This window comes from Xenopus tropicalis, chromosome 4, assembly GCF_000004195.4.
Source record: "Xenopus tropicalis strain Nigerian chromosome 4, UCB_Xtro_10.0, whole genome shotgun sequence".
NCBI lineage: Eukaryota > Metazoa > Chordata > Amphibia > Anura > Pipidae > Xenopus > Xenopus tropicalis.
In genome coordinates, this window is record NC_030680.2 from 71,362,874 (window position 1) to 71,383,694 (window position 20,821).

The window sequence follows — 20,821 nt, forward strand, 5'->3', positions numbered from 1 at the left end:
TATGGGGGGGCTCTGTGTTTGGGGGGCACTGTGTATGGGGGTACTGTCTATGGGGTCCTGGGGGGCACTGTGTATGGGGGGTACTGTCTCCCCTGTGTGGGGGGGCAAAACTGGTAGATAGTTATAACCCACTTTAAAATTTATTATAACATTTGTCCTCCCTGTGTGTAATTCTGTATATTGTAAGATTGTACAGCACTGCGTACCCTTGTGGCGCTTTATAAATAAAGTTATACATACATACATACATACATACATAACTGACTGCCTTCTCTCTATATTTGTATTTTATATGTAGGAGTTGCTATTTTGTTTTCCTTAGGTAGTACAGTATTAGGGTATAGCACATTTGCATCTGATCCCACCATTTCAACTATATAAAAGGAGTATTTTTAGAAAAAAATGGGGTGTGTTAATTGGGGCTTGGTCACAAAAGTGGGCGCACGCTGCGCGCTCCAAATCTTTTTGTCCCTCTTTTTGTTTTTCAAATGTTGGGAGGTATGTTTTTCAACCAAACATAATCATGTAAATTGGCATGATTCTTATATAAACCGATTCAGTCTTTATAATTATATATATATCGTAAACACTGAACTATTTATAGTTCTTAAGAAAGTGGGCAGTATCACTTACAGCACTTTACTGACTATGCTATTTATATCTTCCCTAACAAACTCCACACATGCGCAACAGCAAACTAAATTTACCTGCGGGAGACAAACGAGAAGCAAAATATACACAAAATCAAATATGAATTTATCGCGGGTACGCCCCCTGCTGGATACAAGGTTACATACGTTTAATAAGCTAATGTTTTACTGCACCCAACTACAATTCCTTCAGGGAGTCAAGGCGACAGTATTCCAAAGGCCTATAAGGAAAGGAAACTACTGCCTTTAAAATTGCTCGGACTTTCAGAAGGAAAAGAAAGCCACCCTGAGTGATGTAATGCTTTGCCAATTGCATCTCGTCCGGTTTGTTGCTGTCAAGCCAATAGAATTTACGCTGCTTTTTCGCCACGCCCCTAACCTGCTTCCACAGTATCCAAACTGAGGAGAGGGGATTTACTGTCGCTGGCCGGCGTGAGCTTGGGTCACATTGGGCTGGAATTTTGGTGTTGACATAGAAACTTCGGGAAGGTAAGGAATGGGGGCGGAAGGGCAGCAAAGAGAAAGAAGCCGGGGGTAAGGTCGGACATGCCCAGCGTGTAGCTGTATGACAGATCAGCGTGCTATAGGGAGCCTGACCTAAAAGGGGGAGAATTCTGGACCACTGCTGTCACTCCCCCCCAGCTACTGGTTGTGTCAGATTTCTAAGGGCAGACGCACACAGTAATGTTTTGTAAGTCTGCTCTCTTATTGTATTTCGTGTTTATATCTTGTCAGCTGGGCAGAATAGTTTACCCATGGCTTGAAATCAATAGTTTTTCTAATCTCGGCAAGATTTCAGCACCGTGCCTAAACTGTCTCCAAAGCTTACTCGGTAGCCTCGTCGCATTTGCCTAGTTTTAGGGCGATTCCTATACTTTCTACAGGGCCAACTGCAAAGTGTTTCTGGGAATTCTTTTAAATGGTGTCAAAGGTAATGAGCAGCAGATTTGATCTGCATGTAGCCAATGTTTTGCAAAATCCACATTTTTAATCCTTGGGTGGAACTCCAGCTGTGCCAGCTCATCCTTAGACAAAGTTAATAATTAAAAGGCAGTATAAACTACTTTTTTTTTTACTGATACTACTCCCATTGCCCCCAAATGCCTTTGTCTGGATTCAAGGTGCTTAAAAGAGAAGGAAAGGTAAAAACTAAGTAAGCTTTATCAGAAAGGTCTATGGAAATACAGCCATAAGCACTTACAGAAATGCTGTGCTGAGTCCTCTGTCAAAAGATTTGTTGTCTCTGGTTTCCTGTGCCAGAGACACACAGCTCTCTCCTCTCTCCCCTCTCCTGCTTCCTCCTCCCTCAAGAATGCTAAGAACTCACTCCCCCCCTTAGGAATGTGGATCTGAGCCAATCGGTAGGACCCTTCCTCATAGTATTACAAACTGAGCATGTACACGGGTCTTGGCCTCGGTGCAGGAGTGAGGCATTATGGGAACTTTCTTTACAGAGCTCAGCGTTTTTTTCCCTATGAGGCTTCTGATCATCTGAACGGGAGAAATATTGGGAGACTTAAGCGCTTTTTTGAGAGAACTGAAGGTATGCCTGCAGCTTGAGATTAACTCTTTATTAGCCTTTCCTTCTCCTTTAAAGATAAAGATGCTTTAGACCTCTAAGGTTTCCTTATGGGAATGCTGCTGTATATTTATGTTAGCGTATTGCAGACTGAAAGATGCATGTGGTCCATGATAATCTTCCACCTTTAGTAACCTGCCCACCCTGTAAGTTCCAAGGCTAGTTATGGTGAAATCAGATTGAATGCTTATTTAAAGCACATTATACTCTTTAACAATGTAGTTGACAGACCCCATACTGGAGTAGTAGCACAACTAGAAGGTAAGGGCCCCATAGCTTCCCCCAAGCTTCAAGAGAAAATAACCAAATCCATGCAGTGCAAGTTATTGTTTTGTGTACACATGTACACATTGCTTGGTGTTTGGGTTCCCTGCTAGACCTTTCATACAATCATGCCTCTCAGCAGCACCAGATGCTCAAACAAAAAATATTTATATTTTGTTAAAGGGACAGTATCCTCATGTATTCCCTTTTATCCACAATATAATCTGGTTTACAGATTAAAGTTACATTTTTTAATTTCTATGTATTCTAATTTAAACTCCAGTCTGTATGGTCCATTTAAAAGAGAATTATACCACTTTTTTGACAGAAGTGCAGTGCATAGGCCTTGTGCTGAACATACTTTTTGCCTGTTGTTTTAATCAATAAATATCCATGGTTTTTGTTGTTTCTTGCACTAAACAGAGAAAATGAAGGTATAGTACTTTCATTTGGAAATTTTTCAGAGAAATTATGGGGGCCCTATTGGGTGTATATTGACCAGTGGTGTTTAGTTGTATATTACTCATCACATTTTATGTGGTTTTTACAAGATCCAGTGGAAGTAGCAGCAACTGGTAATCTGAGAGTACTAGACACGTCTGCCTGGTTCTTTGAACTTTAGCCAGCGAGAAGCTTTTGGCAAAGTGGAAGTGAGTGTATTCTGACATGAGCATGCCTGGTAAATTTTTATTACAACAATGACAAGACTATGATAAAGCTAATGCCACATGGGCCCAGCTCTTTCGCTGGCATCAGCCTCCTACCTTGCTTGGCCCCAGAACAATTGTGTCTGCCCAGGTGCAGGTACATGGGGCACATATCTGCTTTGAAATGCAAACTGTAGCATTTTTTGCCGATATCCCCCGCATGTGCCTGCACCTGGGACACAACGCTTCTGGATGCAGGCAAGGTAGGAAGCTTATGCAGAGGGGCTGATTCTCAGCCTGCTTTTTCCACTGGCTGTTATATTTTGGTTTGATGTATAACTGTTTATAATTAATTTAAATATGAGGGCAGGTAAGAAAATATAGTACAATGTCAGTTCTTTAACATTAAAAGGAAACAATTTAAGTATGCTGTATTGCAGTATTAGAGCATCAGCGTAGGACTCTAATTTATATATTTTTTTATTCCTGAATGTTTAACAAAAGACTTTTTTTCTCTTAGAGCCTGAAAGATGCCTGTGCAAGTTGATGATATTATGAAACTCCTCTGCCATGTTTCTGACCATCAGAAAATGAAAGCAACAATAAAGCATTCTGCAAGAGGAGCCCTTGTAGCCGCCGCAGGGGCCTTTTTAGGAGGTTTAGTTGGAGGTCCTCCGGGAATAGCCGTAGGTAATCTGAATTCCTAACTAGGGTGGCACATTGTGGCCATTTTCTTAATTTTTTTATATAACCCACAGATTTTTTCTGTGTGTGTGTGTATACACACAAACACACATTCTCTAAAAGCTATAGTAGCAAAATGCACTATGAACATTGTTTTGGATGCTTTGTTATTGTGTTTTTGTGGAACCAGACATTGACTGATACAATAAAGGAGGAAAATATTTACATAAAGTGATCTGTTTTAGGCATCCTGCACATGAGTATTGTGTGTCTGATACTGTATTTCTTTACCTATTTTTAGTTCATCTGCATGCAATAAATCTGTTAGACCCATGATTCTATAGGCAGTTGTTTTGCTGGTGTATTTCAACATGTCATTGAGCTTTTTCAGGCTAAAAACCATGTGTCGCAACTGATAGCTGCCATTTAAGTCTCTATAAAGCACCTCAATGGAAATAACCACAACAGAAGTTATAAAATTGATGCTTTTGTGGACATTCCTCCACCTGTTTATCACACTCTGATTTTGCGCTCCCCCCCGCCCCCAGTGAATTAGCATTTTCTTGCCTTTTAAAGATAGAGGGCAAAAAGATGAAATTTTTTGGAACAGTGGATTTGCATTGGATCCTTTCACTCAGTGAAGCATAAAATGGCTTATAACAAACATGTTTTTTCATTGCAATGTGCATCTGAATGCTCATTTTTAAATGCAGGGCAAATTTGCACCTGGGCAGTAACCCATAGCAATTCAGTCAGTGATTAGCTATTTCTGAGCCAGTGGCATGTAGAACAATGAAATGAAACATTTGATTGGTTGCCATGGGTAACTGCCCAGGAGCAAATTTGGCCACTGTTTTATAAATTATCCCTACTGTCACTAAATCATTACTGCTTCTGTATAAAATGTGTAACATATAGAGGTGTTTTTCAAACAGCTCCCAACAGCTGGTAACTATAATATAGCTGTTAATACAGCAATATAATATAGAATACATCAAAGTGCCCCTGCAGCACATCACAAATCACATACAGTGGTGTATGTAGTTTTGCAATAGTGGGCATTTTTAACTTTTTTCTGCCACACTGTTTGTCCTGCCATCTTTCATTCTGAAGTCACATCGGCACGCACATCAACTTTGTCCTTGTGCAAGCACATGGGTCTTCTGGTTTAAAGTGTGATTGCCATTGACTTGGAGCATATGCATAAGGGTATGGACATGTGAAGCTGTCCTTCGGCTTCTCTACCCCTGGTGTAGAGTCTGTTTTATTGAAATTATTAAAAGGGACCTGTCACTCGTACATAAAAAGCTGTAAGAGAAATATTCTCTATTGTCACAATTGTTTTACTAGCCTATGATTAAGTGCCCCTGTATGACATGAAAGCGTAACACATTTTTGCACTATGCCTGTTACAAATGTATTTAAAAATCCAAGCTGTCAATCATATATTGCCTGCCTCCCCTCTGTGCCTCAAGCATAGAGGTGGGGCAGTAAATTACTTATAAGTAATGTTTATTTTGCTCAACAAACATGATAGAAAAGGATTTGGAATTATTTCTTAGGGTGACCGGTCCCCTTTAATTTAATCAGGCTGGTAGCATCTCCAGTCATATGGAGCACTTCTACAAATAAAAAAAAAAATGATGCCATGGCTGCAGTCAGATTTACAGAAATGTGTGGCATCAGCTGAAAATTCTAACTAAACAAGTAAAACATTTGCTTTTTCAGGCATATGATTATTTTCTTATGGAAACAGACAAAGTAACAGGAACCAATATGTTTCTGCATAGGCCTCTGTTGTGGAAGGGCACATCAATAGGTGTTTTCCTATGACTCACTGTTTACAAAGCAAAAAATAAAAAGTGCTTTGACAAACTTGATTTATACACAAGTGCTGTTTACTAACAATACCTCTGCTTTCCTAGGTATTCCAGGCCCCCTTGGTTATTATGGGACCCCATATTACTAAGTTAGCAGGGTCCCCGCTAGTCACCTGGGTTCTTCCCTGTTTTGCAGACTTGAATGTTTATCCTTTAATAATTTGTAAAGCATAAAATATTTTTTTGCACTACACTAATACTACTATATCACTCCTATAATAAAGCTGCTTTTATATACAAATCAAATAACTAAGATAATGAATACATTTGTTTACAGGAGGTGCAGTGGGAGGAGCAATGGGAGCATGGATGACAAGTGGACAGTTCAAGCCTATACCTCAGATTATCATGGAACTTCCACCTGTGCAACAACAAAGGCTATGTGATGATATTTACACTATTGTCAGAACTCTGGACTGGACCGATGCAACTCAACTCATCATGCTTGTGATGGGCAATGATTCCTTAAAACAGAAGGTGGTAGCAGCTCTTATTAACTATATGACAAAGGAACTGCAAGCTGAAATTCAGTATGGGGATTAGATAATTGCATGGTTGCCTTTTTACTGGACCTACTGCAAGGCTGGTTATGTATCCAGTGCCTAGGGAAATTCCTTGAGGTGAAGAAAATAAAACAGCAATGAGTGTGGTGAATTGAAGTAGAATATAGCCTGTATGTTAAACCTTACATGCATTACTATGGGCTGAACCAGTGAATCATTGTTGCTCAGTTGATATAAACTCCCTGTGATGTGGGAATAAATAATAATTATAAATGTTATTTATTGATTTTCATTTAGAAATTGAATTGCAGTGATATGAATATGGCTCGCATCTGGCTGATTTTGGTTAGAATCGCTGATGGCACAAGGCCTTATAATCTGATATTATTCTTATTTGATTAAGATCCTGCTAAGGAGAAAATGCAGAATAGGTTGCAGATGTCTGGGCCTCGATGCAAACTTGAGCCTCATGATCCACAATAGTTTTCTTTTTCATAAAACCTGTACCTGTATAATGAATTGTAAAAAAAAAAAAAATATCGGGTTTCATGTGATTATTTATTTGGCAATAGTCGGTATTATATTCTCTTAACCTGTTTTATGTCTTGGTACAGTAACAATAGAATTACTAGGGAACACCAAGTTGTTAGGCGTCTCCCAGTAGTTCTAGTTGTTCCTACCCTGGGTTGATAGTCCTAAAAAACTGCAGTGGCCTAAGGTAATTTTGTTTCGGTGTTTCAAGCATGTACCTATTTACACTGGTTGTATGCACAAGGAAACTGGTAAAGACATTGTATACTGTATGCAGAGATTGGCCTGTGCATGCCCATTAGTAAACATTTAAATAGGTGGTCCAGGTCTGGCTGCACTCTGTACCTTATGGTAGGTAAAAAAAATATTGCGTACAGTAGCAACAAGGAGATGGGGTCCCCTATGTGTCCCCCTTTTCCTCAATTGCCTGCCCCTTATGAGTGCAGCACTGCCAAACACAGGCAGCACTGTATTCATGGGGCAAACACAAGGCTCTGCTCTCTGTTTCGAAACACAATTGTTTTTAACTGCTGGGCAGGGGGCAAAGTACAAATTACATGGTGGACTGTGCCATGTGGTGTTTTTTGCAGTTGGCACCCATGCAGGTAGTACATGACAACTAGGCTGCCATACAAAACTGATTAATGCATTCCCATTGCCATGTTTTACAGGTATCTCATTCTGTGAAAATGCATATAATTTAAAAAAAAAAGTTTTTGATACAGTATTATCAGTAAATCTTTCCCTTTTTGCAAACTTTCAATGTATGGTATAAGGAAAATATTACGTTACTTCAGCTTTTTGGTTCTACTGCTATATTGTTTACTCATATTACTGGCATTTATACTGTACAGTAGATACCTGTGGAGTAGCTATATATTGTTGGAATACAACAGACAGAGATTGTACCAGTCCATCTAAAGGTGGCCATACGCGTTAAGATCCGCTCGAATCGGTCTAAGGGACCAATATCGGCAGCTAAAATCGACCCGTGTATGGCCACCTTAAATATTACTTCCTTCAAGGGAGGGTTCATTGTTGCTAGGCAATATTATATCATATTGACCTGTAACCCTATGTGCTTTCTTCTTCCTGTTCCTGTGTGTTCTCTCTATGTAAAGTTTTCTGTTGCAGACAAGTTATGTTGAAGTTACTGCTCACACAGGTGGCCTATCTGCCCTCTTTTACAAAGAATAGGCACATGCAGTTTAGATCAGCACTCTGCTAACATGAATGAGGTAGGAACAATGTATATAGCAAACAAGTTGTTTCAGTTGTCCCAGGTATGTATATTTAGGTGTCTTTTGCCATTTAAAGATCTTATTAAAGACAAAATGAATAATAATAATAATGTCATGAAATAGATAACATTTAAATGTAAATCTTAGTACCTTTGCAATATAAATTTAAATAAATCAAAAACATTTAGTAATTTTAAAGTTATTTTTAAATCTAATTGTTATTGAAGCACAAAAAAAGTAGAACCCAATTCTTGGCTATTTAGTCTTAAAAAACGTTTTTGGTGGTGTCTGTATACCACCTGTTAATATAATGAAATAAGAAAATAATCACCAGGCAGATCAAAACAGTAGTATAAAGTCCATTGTGATATTTATTACAGCAGTGATAGCACACTACCTTTTACAACATGATAAACAAAAGCATTCTGGAATATATATTCCCTTGTGATTCACAAAAACCTCCCAACCACCTCTTTAAGCGACAGTGCCCAAAGGTCACCTATTATGTATGTATGTATATTTTTATTTATATAGTGCTACTTATGAATGCGCATGATTCACTTTATTGCCGGTAGGAAGGTATTTCAGAGAGATTAGTCACCCTTGGTAGCTGAAATTTAACTGCGGGAGACTGACCTCCACATGTCAGTGGCAATGTGTAAAATCCACACACAATCACAATTATGCAGATAACCGATTATTTCTGTAACTGAATACTATAGTATTTTAATTAGCTTATATGAATCTGCTATGTAAACCTATGCCTTTTCTCCTTTTTTCAGACTGCATGGCTGTACCAGTGTCTACACAGCAGTTTGTTTATATATATATATATATATATATATTTGTCGATATCTGGCCAATTTCAGGCCAGATATCGGTCGGACAGGCTCCTCGTTTCTGTGCCTACACGGGCCGATAAGCTGCCGAATCAGACCAATATAATAATAATATCAGACCGATATTGGCAGCTACAAACGGCCCATGTATGGGGACCTTAAAGGAACAGTAACACCAAAAAATGAAAGAGCTTTAAAGTAATAAAAATATAATGCACTGTTGCCCTGCACTGGTAAAACTGGTGTGTTTGCTACAGTAACACTACTATAATTTATATAATAAGCTGCTGTGTAGCCACGGGGGCAGCCATTCAAGCTGGAAAAAAGGAGAAAAGGCACAGGTTACATAGCAGATAACAGATAAGTTGTAGAATACAATAGTGTTTTATCTGTTATCTATGTGCCTGTGCCTTTTCTCCTTTTTTCCAGCTTGAATGGCTGCCCCCGTGGCTACCCAGCAGCTTATTTATATAAATTATAGTAGACTTTCTGAAGTAAACACACAACTTTTACCAGTGCAGGGCAGCAGCACATTATATTTTAGTTACTTTTATACACTTTCATTTTTTGGTGTTACTGTTCCTTTAAAGCAACAGTACATTATAGTTTAATGACTGTAAAAGACTCACATTTTGGGTTGTTGGTGTTCTTTATAAAGCGTAAATTTGACTGTGTATAGACTTGACACATTGCCATTGATTTGTTTGTAAGCCTTATCTCTAAGTGAGAACCTAATCTTTCTTACATTTACTCAAGAAGTTTGCTTTGCAAGATGATAGGAACTTCATTTGGCACAGGAAGGGGTCATTAATGATGATTTGTTAGTCATGAGGTATTTATTCACATGATTATTCCAAAGTTCATAAAAGAGCTCCAATGGGGTACTTGGAGTGGCAGCTTTTTACCTGCTGACTAAATTAAAATACTCTTTATAGTAGAAGACAGTATTATCGAAGAATAATCTGTTAGTGTAATATATTTAACCAGGCTGGTAAGTAAGAATGGAGACTCCGCCTGTTCCCCCTCTTTTAGTACTGTGTTAAACAAAGAAGGTTAAGGTTTCTTCTAAAGGCCATAAAACTTTATCTGTTATAAAATGTTACATTTTAACGAATCTTTCATTTACGACAGAATGAAACTCAGCTTACGGATTTCCCCAAGCTTTAGTACATGGCGAGTCAAAGGCAAATGTAAAATGTCACCACAAAAAAGTTCCTAAGTGACACCAAATAGCAGCAGAATCTGACCGACTGTACTCATGAGTCTTCTGTTTCCGTAACTGGCATAACTACTGTATAGAGGAAGCAGCCCCGCCGTCCTCCCACCCCAGCTGCTCTCCTACTTGAAAGCAAGTGGATGGCGCCCAAGCTGGCGGGAAGTGGGGGGTGATTGTTGTGTGCACTGGGTCCCTCCGAAGATTGGGTGTACTTAAAGATGATTTCCTTTTTCTGTGTAATAGTACAACATTACCTTGTATTTGATCCCAACTAAGATATGATTAATCCTTATTGGAGGCAAACAATCCTACTGAGCTTAATTAAAGGGGTGCTACACTTTAACTTTTAGTATGTTATAGAATGGCCAATTCTAAGCAACTTTTCAGTTGGTCTTCATTTTTGATTTGTTATACTTTTTTAATTATTTGCGTTCTTCTTCAAACTCTTTACAGATTTCAAATGGGGGTCACTGACCCCGGCAGCCATAAAACTATTGCCCTGTGAGGCTACAGTTTTATTGTTATTGTTACTTTTTGTCACTTTCTTTTCTATTCAGTCCTTCCCCTATTCATATTCCAGTCTCACAATTACAATTTTACAATGTGATACACAATTACAAAGTACAATAGTAAAGTGCTGTGAGTGCAATGTAATACAGAGTTACAGAGTACAGATATATATTAGAATATATGAACAGTGCAATATTGCAAATACCTCTGTACTCATAGCTGTATTGTGTAGCAAAATTGTCTTGATATTCTTTCTGGAGAATTTGTATAAAGCTGTCATTGGTATAGTGTTTAGTTGAGATTGTAGAATATTGTTGACTTTAGATATCAGGGGGTATTGGATATCAGGGTGCAGAATACAAGTTTTGTGATAGGTTTCTTTAATCCATCACAGCCCCACCCCAGACCCAGACAAGCCTGCCATGACCCTTCCTGATTTTAGTACAGGTATGGGACCTGTTATCCCGAATGTTCAGGAACCACCTACGCTGCTTCAAATGAAAGTTCCGTTCCTCTAATGTTAATGTGTGCAATGTGTATCTGCCAACTATTTCATGTTCAGAACATCCTCTGATTTGTTACCTTTAGGGCTTTATCCTACAATTTCAGTCTGAATGTTAGTTTTAGGTCAATGCCTTTAATCGTCTGATCAATATCTGAATGTTCGTCAGAAGGAGACAATCTGAACGTGTATGGCCCCCTTTATTTTAAATTTTCCGTCCACTTTACCAGTTTAGTTTCACGTCTCTGCACTCTCGCCAGCTCATTAATATCCTTATTAAGGACTGGAGCCCAAAACTGCACTGCATACTCAAGATGAGGCCTTACCAGAGACCTATAAAGAGGCAAAATTACATGTTTTCATCATTTGACTCCATGCCCTTTTTTATACAAGACAGCACTTTGTATGCTTAAGTATTCACAGAATGACACTGCCCAATTTTCCAATTTTATCAAATCGGTCTGCAAAGTGGCATCATCCTGCAGGGAACTTAGTTCCATAGTTTTGCACAAATTAGTGTCATCAGCAAAAACAGAAACAGTACTTTCAATGCCCACCTCCAGGTCATTAACAAACAAGTTAAAAAGCAAAGAACTAAGGACAGACAAATACATTCCGGTCAATATTCCTTTAATTAATCATTAACCTTTAGAATAGCTTTTGGTCAACATATTGAGCAGAATAGTATGCCTGTGTATTGTGCAGCAATCTTATGGGCAGATTAATGGGCTTTTCTTCTAATGGCAGCACTGCAACAGGCATGAGTACATCAGCTGAGTTACATACAAACATATCAGATATCAATATATTATGCACAAGGACCATAAATAACATGTAGATTTTTTTTTTTTAAAAAATGATAGTGATATTACTTTGTTACATGGTGCACTGAAACTTGTGTTTTATTTTAACACACCTATCCTGTGTTGTAAAATTTAAGGATAATAGATCTGTGACCTATATGGTCATGGAATGCAACACTTACGTCTTATATGCTTTTATTTTGCACCAGGAGTGGCATTCTTTATAGTGATTAATGACACTTTGGGGCACATGTACTAATCCACGAACGTCCGAAAAGCGCCCGAATGCGTTTTTTTCGCAATGATCGGTATCTTGCATTTTTTTTCATAAATTGTCACAACTTTTTGTAGCCGTTACGACTTTTTCGTAAATTGTCGCAACTTTTTCGTAGCGTTACGACTTGCGCGAATTGTTGCGACTTTTTCATATCCATCGCGCCGAGTATGAAAGTTTCGGATTCATTCAAGCTTCAGTATCGTGACTTTCCTTGGGCCAGGTTGGAGCTGCAGAGTGCCATTGAGTCCTATGGGAGACTTTCCTTGGGCCAGGTTGGAGCTGCAGAGTGCCATTGAGCCCTATGGGAGACTTTCCTTGGGCCGGGTTGGAGCTGCAGAGTGCCATTGAGCCCTATGGGAGACTTTCCTTGGGCCGGGTTGGAGCTGCAGAGTGCCATTGAGCCCTATGGGAGACTTTCCTTGGGCCAGGTTGGAGCTGCAGAGTGCCATTGAGTCCTATGGGAGGCTTCCAAAATCATGCAAAGTCTGAAAGTTTTGCCCGCTGTTTACGAGTGCTCAATACGAAAAAGTTGCGACAATATACAAGCAAATCGTAACGGCCACGAAAAAGTTGCGACAATTCGCGCAAGTCGTAACGGCTACGAAAAAGTTGGCACAATTTACGAAAAAGTCGTAACAGCGACGAAAAAAAAACGCAAAAAATACAAAAAGTCGCAAAATGTTCGTTTCCAATCCGAATTTTTCCCATTCAGATTTGTGGATTAGTAAATCAGCCCCTTTGTGAACTATATAGATTTTTTTTTTTTATATTTACTGATACAAGCAATAGTTCTCTCAATTTCATCTGACAGGAAAAGTTGCAATTATCTTGGAACCAGCAGGGTTGGTGGTTATGCTCTCTACTGACCATGGTGAGAGCCAACTAGAGATGAGTACAGTTCAGAGCTTGAGTTTTATTACATAAATGTCAATAACAAATAATAAGACTATTTTGCAAAGTGGCTTGTTACAAGACATTTTGATACAATCCTTGAACTTCGGGGGTATACTTTACTTCCCCTTTAATGGTGTGTTTATTGCTACAGAAAGATCCTTTTAATTTATATTTGCATAATGAATTCATAGATGTGAACAGAAATCTAATGAAGAGTTACTGATGGAGTCTTGTCACATGCCCCCATACATTCTTTGTTTGTCCACATTTGAATGCATTTTAATGTTAAGTGGGCTTTAAGGTAATTATTAGGGATGAGCAAAATAATTTGTGCTGTGAATTACATCCCACATACATCATTGCTTAATGATGTAAATGCAACAGCAGTTTTTCTGAAAATACACTGGTGTAAATACTCTTTTGACATCTTTTTACACATGCTTTTGTAAACATGTCCTATAACATATATAGGGCCTGATTCACTAAAGGGCGATAAAACGTGCGCTATTTTTATTGTGCGCTAAAATTTTTACCGCGTCTTAATTTTGGCGATTTTTCGCACGATTCACTATAAGCATACTCGCGCTTTTTTACGCGCGATATTGCATGCGTTATTTAACTCGCGAAAAGACTATTTCAATGCGGTATTTGCCGGTACATGCGCTAAATTACGTGAATAATCGCCGCATATGAATGGTAGCATAGAAATAGTGTATAAAAATTGTTGCCGCATATAAATGATGTATATAAATATTAGCCACATATAAATAGTAGCATATAAATGGTATCATATAAATAGTAGATGCTTATAAATAGTAGCCACTAGTGATGAGCAAATGTGTTCTGGTTATCTTTAGTGAAAATTAGCAAATCTTTCGAAAGATCCACGAAACGGCAAAAATGTTGTGCGGGCAAAAAAATTGTTGCTGTGACTATTATTTTTTGACACTTGATCAATTTTTGCATGGCGAATTTTTTCATGCGTTTTGCCATTGGCAAAAAAAAATCCACCGCGAAAAAATTCAACGCACGTCCAAAACTTCGCTGCGAATCCATGCCTGGCGAAACATTTCATCACTTGTAGCCAAATAGAAATAGTTGCGCAAAGGAACGCACGCCATGTTAGCCATACACGCCAATACTTGCAGAAAATTACTGTATTAAAAATGAACATTTCGCTGCAAACTGGCGGCTGCGTCACTCTAGGGGAAACACATACTTGAATAAATAACACTGTAAGTCCATATTTTATTGCAAAAAATCATTTACTGTACTTTTGTATAATTTTTCGCCTGCCTGTAGTAGGTGTTAATTTTCGCATAGCCGAATGCGATATTTAGCGCGCAAAAGTTATAGTGAATCATGCGATCGTATTCTTTTCAGCGCGGAAATTAACGCAAAACGGTAAAACTAGTGCGAGAAATACCGCATGCGAAAATGGCGATTTTTCGCACGCGATAATACTATGGTGAATCGCGCGCAAATTATTTTGCGTTTTTTAACGCGAAAAAGCGTGCGATCATTTTTATCGCCCTTTAGTGAATCAGGCCCATAGTGTATATTTAAGCTAAGCAAAGGGTTCAGTATGACAGTAAAAATAATAAATAAGAGGGGTCATTACGGCCCCTAGGCAATAAAAGATTTGAGAGTGTGCAGAGTGACATCAAAGCTGACATTCCAGCAAGAGTGTACAGGGATAATTGATAAGCCACAAAGTACAATTTCCAGTAAATAGCTCTTCTGGTTAGAACCAAAAGTCACCAGTTCCAGAACTGCAGTATCTATACCTCACTTCCCAGCAAAGTACTGGGAGATCCCGTAATTCCCATAATAATTACTAGGGATGGGCAAAATAATTTGGCGGAAAAATTCTGCGAGCAACAATAAAATTTGCTGCACGCAGTTTCCTTTGAGCCGGGCGTCGCTTTCTATTGCGCGTGTAAGGTCATTTTACTTGTTGACCTTTTGATAAATGTGCAGATCTCTACTGTAAAGGTACTTGCCCAAGGTATGTGGTATATGAACATAGGAATAGATACATTGTGTGTTCACAATATAGGGAGTAACCATGGCATTCTTTTGAGAAAACTGCAAATATGGGAGGACTGTGGTGGCAGGACAACAAGTATAGTTTTACAGGATACTGAAATCAACACTTTATAATAGTGTTGCTCTACCTGCACTTTTTAACCTTATTATTACAGCCTTTCACAGTTCTCAACTTTTTAGACATTTGCTTCCTATGTACATATGTCTATGAGGATTTTCATTCATCCAGGTAATAATATACAACTGGACATTTCTTGAAAAACATTTCACCTTTCATATGAGTGGCATCTTGTGTTCAACTGAGCTGAAAGTGTGATGCAGGCACAGTAGTACCAAAACTGAATCACACTTTTTCAGGCAACACCTGGATATGAGATAACTGAATAAGTTCAAAACAACCATTGTGATTGGATAAACCGAAGAAGCTGAGTGTTGAAATGTTTTTCAGTAAAGTTCAGTTGCTTCAGACGTAATTCTACTAGATACTTTTCTACGTATGGGTATATTGCTGCCATCTAGCGGTTAAATAATAAAAGGCACTGCACACTCTTCATTATTTCTACATCTTGCCCAGAATACTGACAGTTATTTTAAATCATTTGCAGGTTGAATAACTCTGTTTTAAATTTTACATTGGATTTCAGTCAAGCTTAACTGGGGTGTAAACACCTCTTTTTTTGGGGGGGGTTTGAATTCCTACATACTGAAAAGTTGTTCTTTTGCAGCTTGGTCGTTTGTATCTGATAAATGGAATCTTTATAATTTATAGTTCTGTACTTGCTCCTTGTGTGCTTATGCCTATTTCTAACTATTTGTCCGCTATTTGGAGAATGAAATGTAAGTCTTTTCTTACCCCACCACATCTTTATCTGTAGCTGTTGCTGAGATGGAATAAGTAGAAGAGAAGGAAAAAGCTATGTTTATTTTCTCTACAGTACAGTGAAATTAGAGAAGTGGGTATTGCCACTTGAATACGTATAAAAAAGTTATAAAAGTCACATAGGAAGTCATAGAAGATCTAGAAGTCATTAAAAGGCATATATTTCATAAAAGTCATCATATAAGAAAAGCATGAGTATTTTAACTAATATAAGAAGTCATATGTCATGTAAAAAGTCATGAAATTATGACAAATGACTTCTTATACAAGTTATCTAACGTATATGACTAATATGACTTCTATGAATTCCTTATAACTTTTATATCATATAGGACCTCTTATATGAATATTATGACTTCATATATTACTATGATATATATTTTTTATATGATCGGCCCCCTTGAACTTTTCCACATTTTGTCACATTACAGCCACAAACATGAATCAATTTTATTGGAATTCCACGTGAAAGACCAATACAAAGTGGTGTACACGTGAGAAGTGGAACGAAAATCATACATGATTCCAAATATTTTTTACAAATAAATAACTGCAAAGTGGGGTGTGCGTAATTATTCAGCCCCCTTTGGTCTGAGTGCAGTCAGTTGCCCATAGACATTGCCTGATGAGTGCTAATGACTAAATAGAGTGCACCTGTGTGTAATCTAATGTCAGTACAAATACAGCTGCTCTGTGACGGCCTCAGAGGTTGTCTAAGAGAATACTGGGAGCAACAACACCATGAAGTCCAAAGAACACACCAGACAGGTCAGGGATAAAGTTATTGAGAAATTTAAAGTAGGCTTAGGCTACAAAAAGATTTCCAAAGCCTTGAACATCCCATGGAGCACTGTTCAAGCGATCATTCAGAAATGGAAGGAGTATGGCACAACTGTAAACCTACCAAGACAAGGGCGTCCAGCTAAACTCACAGGCCGAACAAGGAGAGCGCTGATCAGAAATGCAGCCAAGAGGCCCATGGTGACTCTGGACAAGCTGCAGAGATCTACAGCTCAGGTGGGGGAATCTGTCCATAGGACAACTATTAGTCATGCTCTGAACAAAGTTGACCATTATGGAAGAGTGGCAAGAAGAAAGCCATTGTTAACAGAAATCCATAAGAAGTCCCGTTTGCAGTTTGCCACAAGCCATGTGGGGGACACAGCAAACATGTGGAAGAAGGTGCTCTGTTCAGATGAGACCAAAATGGAACTTTTTGGCCAAAATGCAAAACGCTATGTGTGGCGGAAAACTAACACTGCACATCACTCTGAACACACCATCCCCACTGTCAAATATGGTGGTGGCAGCATCATGCTCTGGGGATGCTTCTCTTCAGCAGGGACAGGGAAGCTGGTCAGAGTTGATGGGAAGATGGATGGAGCCAAATACAGGGCAATCTTGGAAGAAAACCTCTTGGAGTCTGCAAAAGACTTGAGACTGGGGGCGGAGGTTCACCTTCCAGCAGGACAACGACCCTAAACATAAAGCCAGGGCAACAATAGAATGGTTTAAAACAAAACATATCCATGTGTTAGAATGGCCCAGTCAAAGTCCAGATCTAAATCCAATCGAGAATCTGTGGCAAGATCTGAAAACTGCTGTTCACAAACGCTGTCCATCTAATCTGACTGAGCTGGAGCTGTTTTGCAAAGAAGAATGGGCAAGGATTTCAGTCTCTAGATGTGCAAAGCTGGTAGAGACATACCCTAAAAGCCTGGCAGCTGTAATTGCAGCAAAAGGTGATTCTACAAAGTATTGACTCAGGGGGCTGAATAATTACACACACCCCACTTTGCAGTTATTTATTTGTAAAAAATGTTTGGAATCATGTATGATTTTCGTTCCACTTCTCACGTGTACACCACTTTGTATTGGTCTTTCACGTGGAATTCCAATAAAATTGATTCATGTTTGTGGCTGTAATGTGACAAAATGTGGAAAAGTTCAAGGGGGCCGAATACTTTTGCAAGCCACTTGGAAGCCACTTCCTTTCTATGACTTTTCTGACATATGACTTAAATGAATTCTATTACTTAATTGACTACTTATACATAATTATAACATTTGATTTTCTTGTATAACTTATATGACATATATGACTTGGTGGATTCAATTGATACCTGCGTGGGGTTGAGTTGTATTTTTTTAGCAGAACTACTTTTGTTTCCTGTGTTGGATTATATAATTTCCCTGTGTGGGACTGTATGTGCCATATCCTCCCTTCCAGATTGCTTATCTCTGTTTGCCTAAACTGTGTGTTCTGCAATAACCTGTTCCCCTATAATACCCTATAAAGCCTGCTGGACTTGCTGTACTGATTTTGTGTGTGTATACCTTCTCTGAAGCCATAACAGTCATTTAATTCATATAAATCACATAAAAATGTATATGAGTCATAAAAGTAACATAAGACATCATACAAGTCATTACGGATGGACCAAAACCATCATTTTTGGATTTGGTCTAATACCAAATCTGATTTCTTTGGTGTATAAGCCACCATCTCAGTGCATTGTGCCTGAGTCTGAGCTTTCAGAATGAGCCAGCAGCCCATCTGGCACCTCCAATATTGCTTTACTAAATACCCCCATTGCAAACCTGTGTCCAATAGTGATGTGCAGGTTGACAAGGGACCCACGGATTTACCATTAGGTCAGGCGGGTTAAAGTTAAAATTTGAGCTACCTCTCAGGTTCAGGTTGGGTGTTAGACTGGGGTCTTTCTTATTTGTGCTATGTAGTAGCATCGCTCAGTCTTTGTACAAATATGCTTTTAATGATGTTTTGCTCTCTTCATTGTTTGATTTTAATTTATTTGAAGGAGGGCACCCCTTTTAGATATATCCGCATACACACTTATTTGGATTATATATATTCATATTATGAAGAGATTAGTGTGACCACTTATAACCCCCTTTAGTTTTATCTTTCCTTTATATTCAGATTGCTGAGGTCTGTTTTGATTTAATCTTTGTTTTAACATGTGATGGACATCTCACCCTAAAGACATGAGGAACATCTGTGGACCCGATAATGCAACATTTAAAGAAACAATTTTAGGGCTCTTGCACACGAGTGTTTGCTTCTGTGTTCCCCTGCTCTGGATCTATTTGCCCTTCAGCAGCCCTTTATTCCCTATCTGATTGTTCTGAAGATGCGTTCCACCTGCATTCGGCACTTGCCTGCACTAAAGTGAGAACAAAATAATAGGAAATACATGGCTACCTTCTCCATTTGTCTGACCATGGGATTGATTATTCTGTTGTTAGTAGCACTGTTCTGTTTGAATAGAATCTCATAGGGAATGTATGGTGAGGCTTGTTCCATTCCTAAGAACAGCCTTGCCACAGCACTTATTCCACACTGGAATTTTTCATGCCATTCTGGATCATCTGGATGTTCTGAAATAAAGCACTGAAATTGATACACTTTTCCTATCTTTTTTTTCCAGCCTCATCTACTGTGTTTTTATATATTCTACAAGATCAAGCAATCAGAGTTCTACAGGCTGTGTAACAATAAAAATCTATCCAGAAAATTAAAAAAAAAAATAAAATCCACACAAAACTGCAGTAAGGAAGGATAAGGAGATCAAGCTCTGTCTCTTTGATTGCTTAAAATGAACATTTTGTTCCCCATCCCATTGCTCACAAATTACTAGCAGAAATATTTGGCAACTTTATCAGATTTGGAAAGGGAAAATGGATATGAACAGTGAAACAGAATAATAATGTATGTTGTATTACAGCACAACTTCCTTTGATACAAAATAGCCCCTGGCATTTCAAGTACACAGAGGCCCTAACAGCTCCCCCGAAGCCCAATAAATAGTCTATGGCAGTGCTGTCCAACTGACCCCCCTCTGTGTGGCCCCCCACCTGTCTGGCTGCTTTGATGGCTTACTCTTGTGTAAGCTTTAAATGGTATCAGTACTGAGATTAACTGGCCCCCTGCATGGTTCTCACCTCAGATTCAGGCTGTAATCCCCCTGCATTGTTTAAAAATGTTCACACCTTTTAATGCCTACATTGTTCACCACCTGCATTGTTCACACCTCAGACTCAGGCTGTAATCACCCACATTGTTCTCCTGTTCACACCTCAGACCCACAAATAATCCCTGCACACTACAAAAAGAACATATACTGAGGTGGTACTGCAATTAAAAAGTTTCTTAATTTATAGTTATTGTGCAGACTGTAGGAGCAGTGCCAGCATTGTATCACTGTAGGGCAGGCAGAGTATGGCACACACAGGCAGGGTAGGGCAGGCACAGTATGGCACACACAGGCAGGGTAGGGAAGGCAGAGTATGGCAGGTTTTTGCTGTACTACAACCATTAATATGGGTATGGTCATGTGATAACAGGAGTGTGGTTTCAAGTGGGTGTGGTTTAAAAAGGGGAGTGGTCAAAACTGGTTTAAATTATCGGCCCTCTGTACCACAGAAGTTCGACAGCACTGGTCTATGGCATCTTACAGCAGCACCTCTGGCATTTGCCAGAATCCACAGATTGCCAGTCCAGGCTTGCTCCCAGAGCAAAGCACATCCTAGATTGAACTAAGAGGCTTTAACAGTGTTAGCAGTGAACAGTGATGGGGGGGGTGGGGGCTGCTCACTGTATATAAACTTGCCATGTTGATAGCCTTCCTGCAGACATTTGGGTGGATGTAGGATATAAAAACTGGTAACCCCAATAGCCATCTGTTGGAACTGATGAGCAAGGTGATCCTGCGAGCCACAGTATTCTAAACTCTGTTCCATGCTAGAAAATGCTCCTGCACTGTAACTATGACAGTACTGGTTTTTGTTACATTCCTTCTACTTTGTTTCCCTGGTAATTTTTACAATAACATGATTGAACCTTAACTT

The 20,821-nt window shown here is 38.9% G+C and overlaps 1 protein-coding gene across 6 annotated transcripts; it reads left to right on the top strand.

Moving 5' to 3' along the window:
• The first annotated feature begins 833 nt into the window (after positions 1-833).
• On the top strand, positions 834-7,465 carry c19orf12 (chromosome 19 open reading frame 12). Of its 6 annotated transcripts, none has more exons than XR_004222174.1 (4): positions 834-1,139; positions 3,661-3,830; positions 5,982-6,305; positions 6,388-7,465. XR_004222174.1 is itself a non-coding variant. In XM_012960835.3 (4 exons), the coding sequence occupies exons 3-4, from the start codon at positions 3,671-3,673 to the stop codon at positions 6,245-6,247; spliced, it is 426 nt and encodes a 141-aa protein (XP_012816289.2). In that variant the 5' UTR covers positions 834-1,139; positions 3,045-3,143; positions 3,663-3,670; the 3' UTR covers positions 6,248-7,465.
• Positions 7,466-20,821: the final 13,356 nt, after the last annotated feature.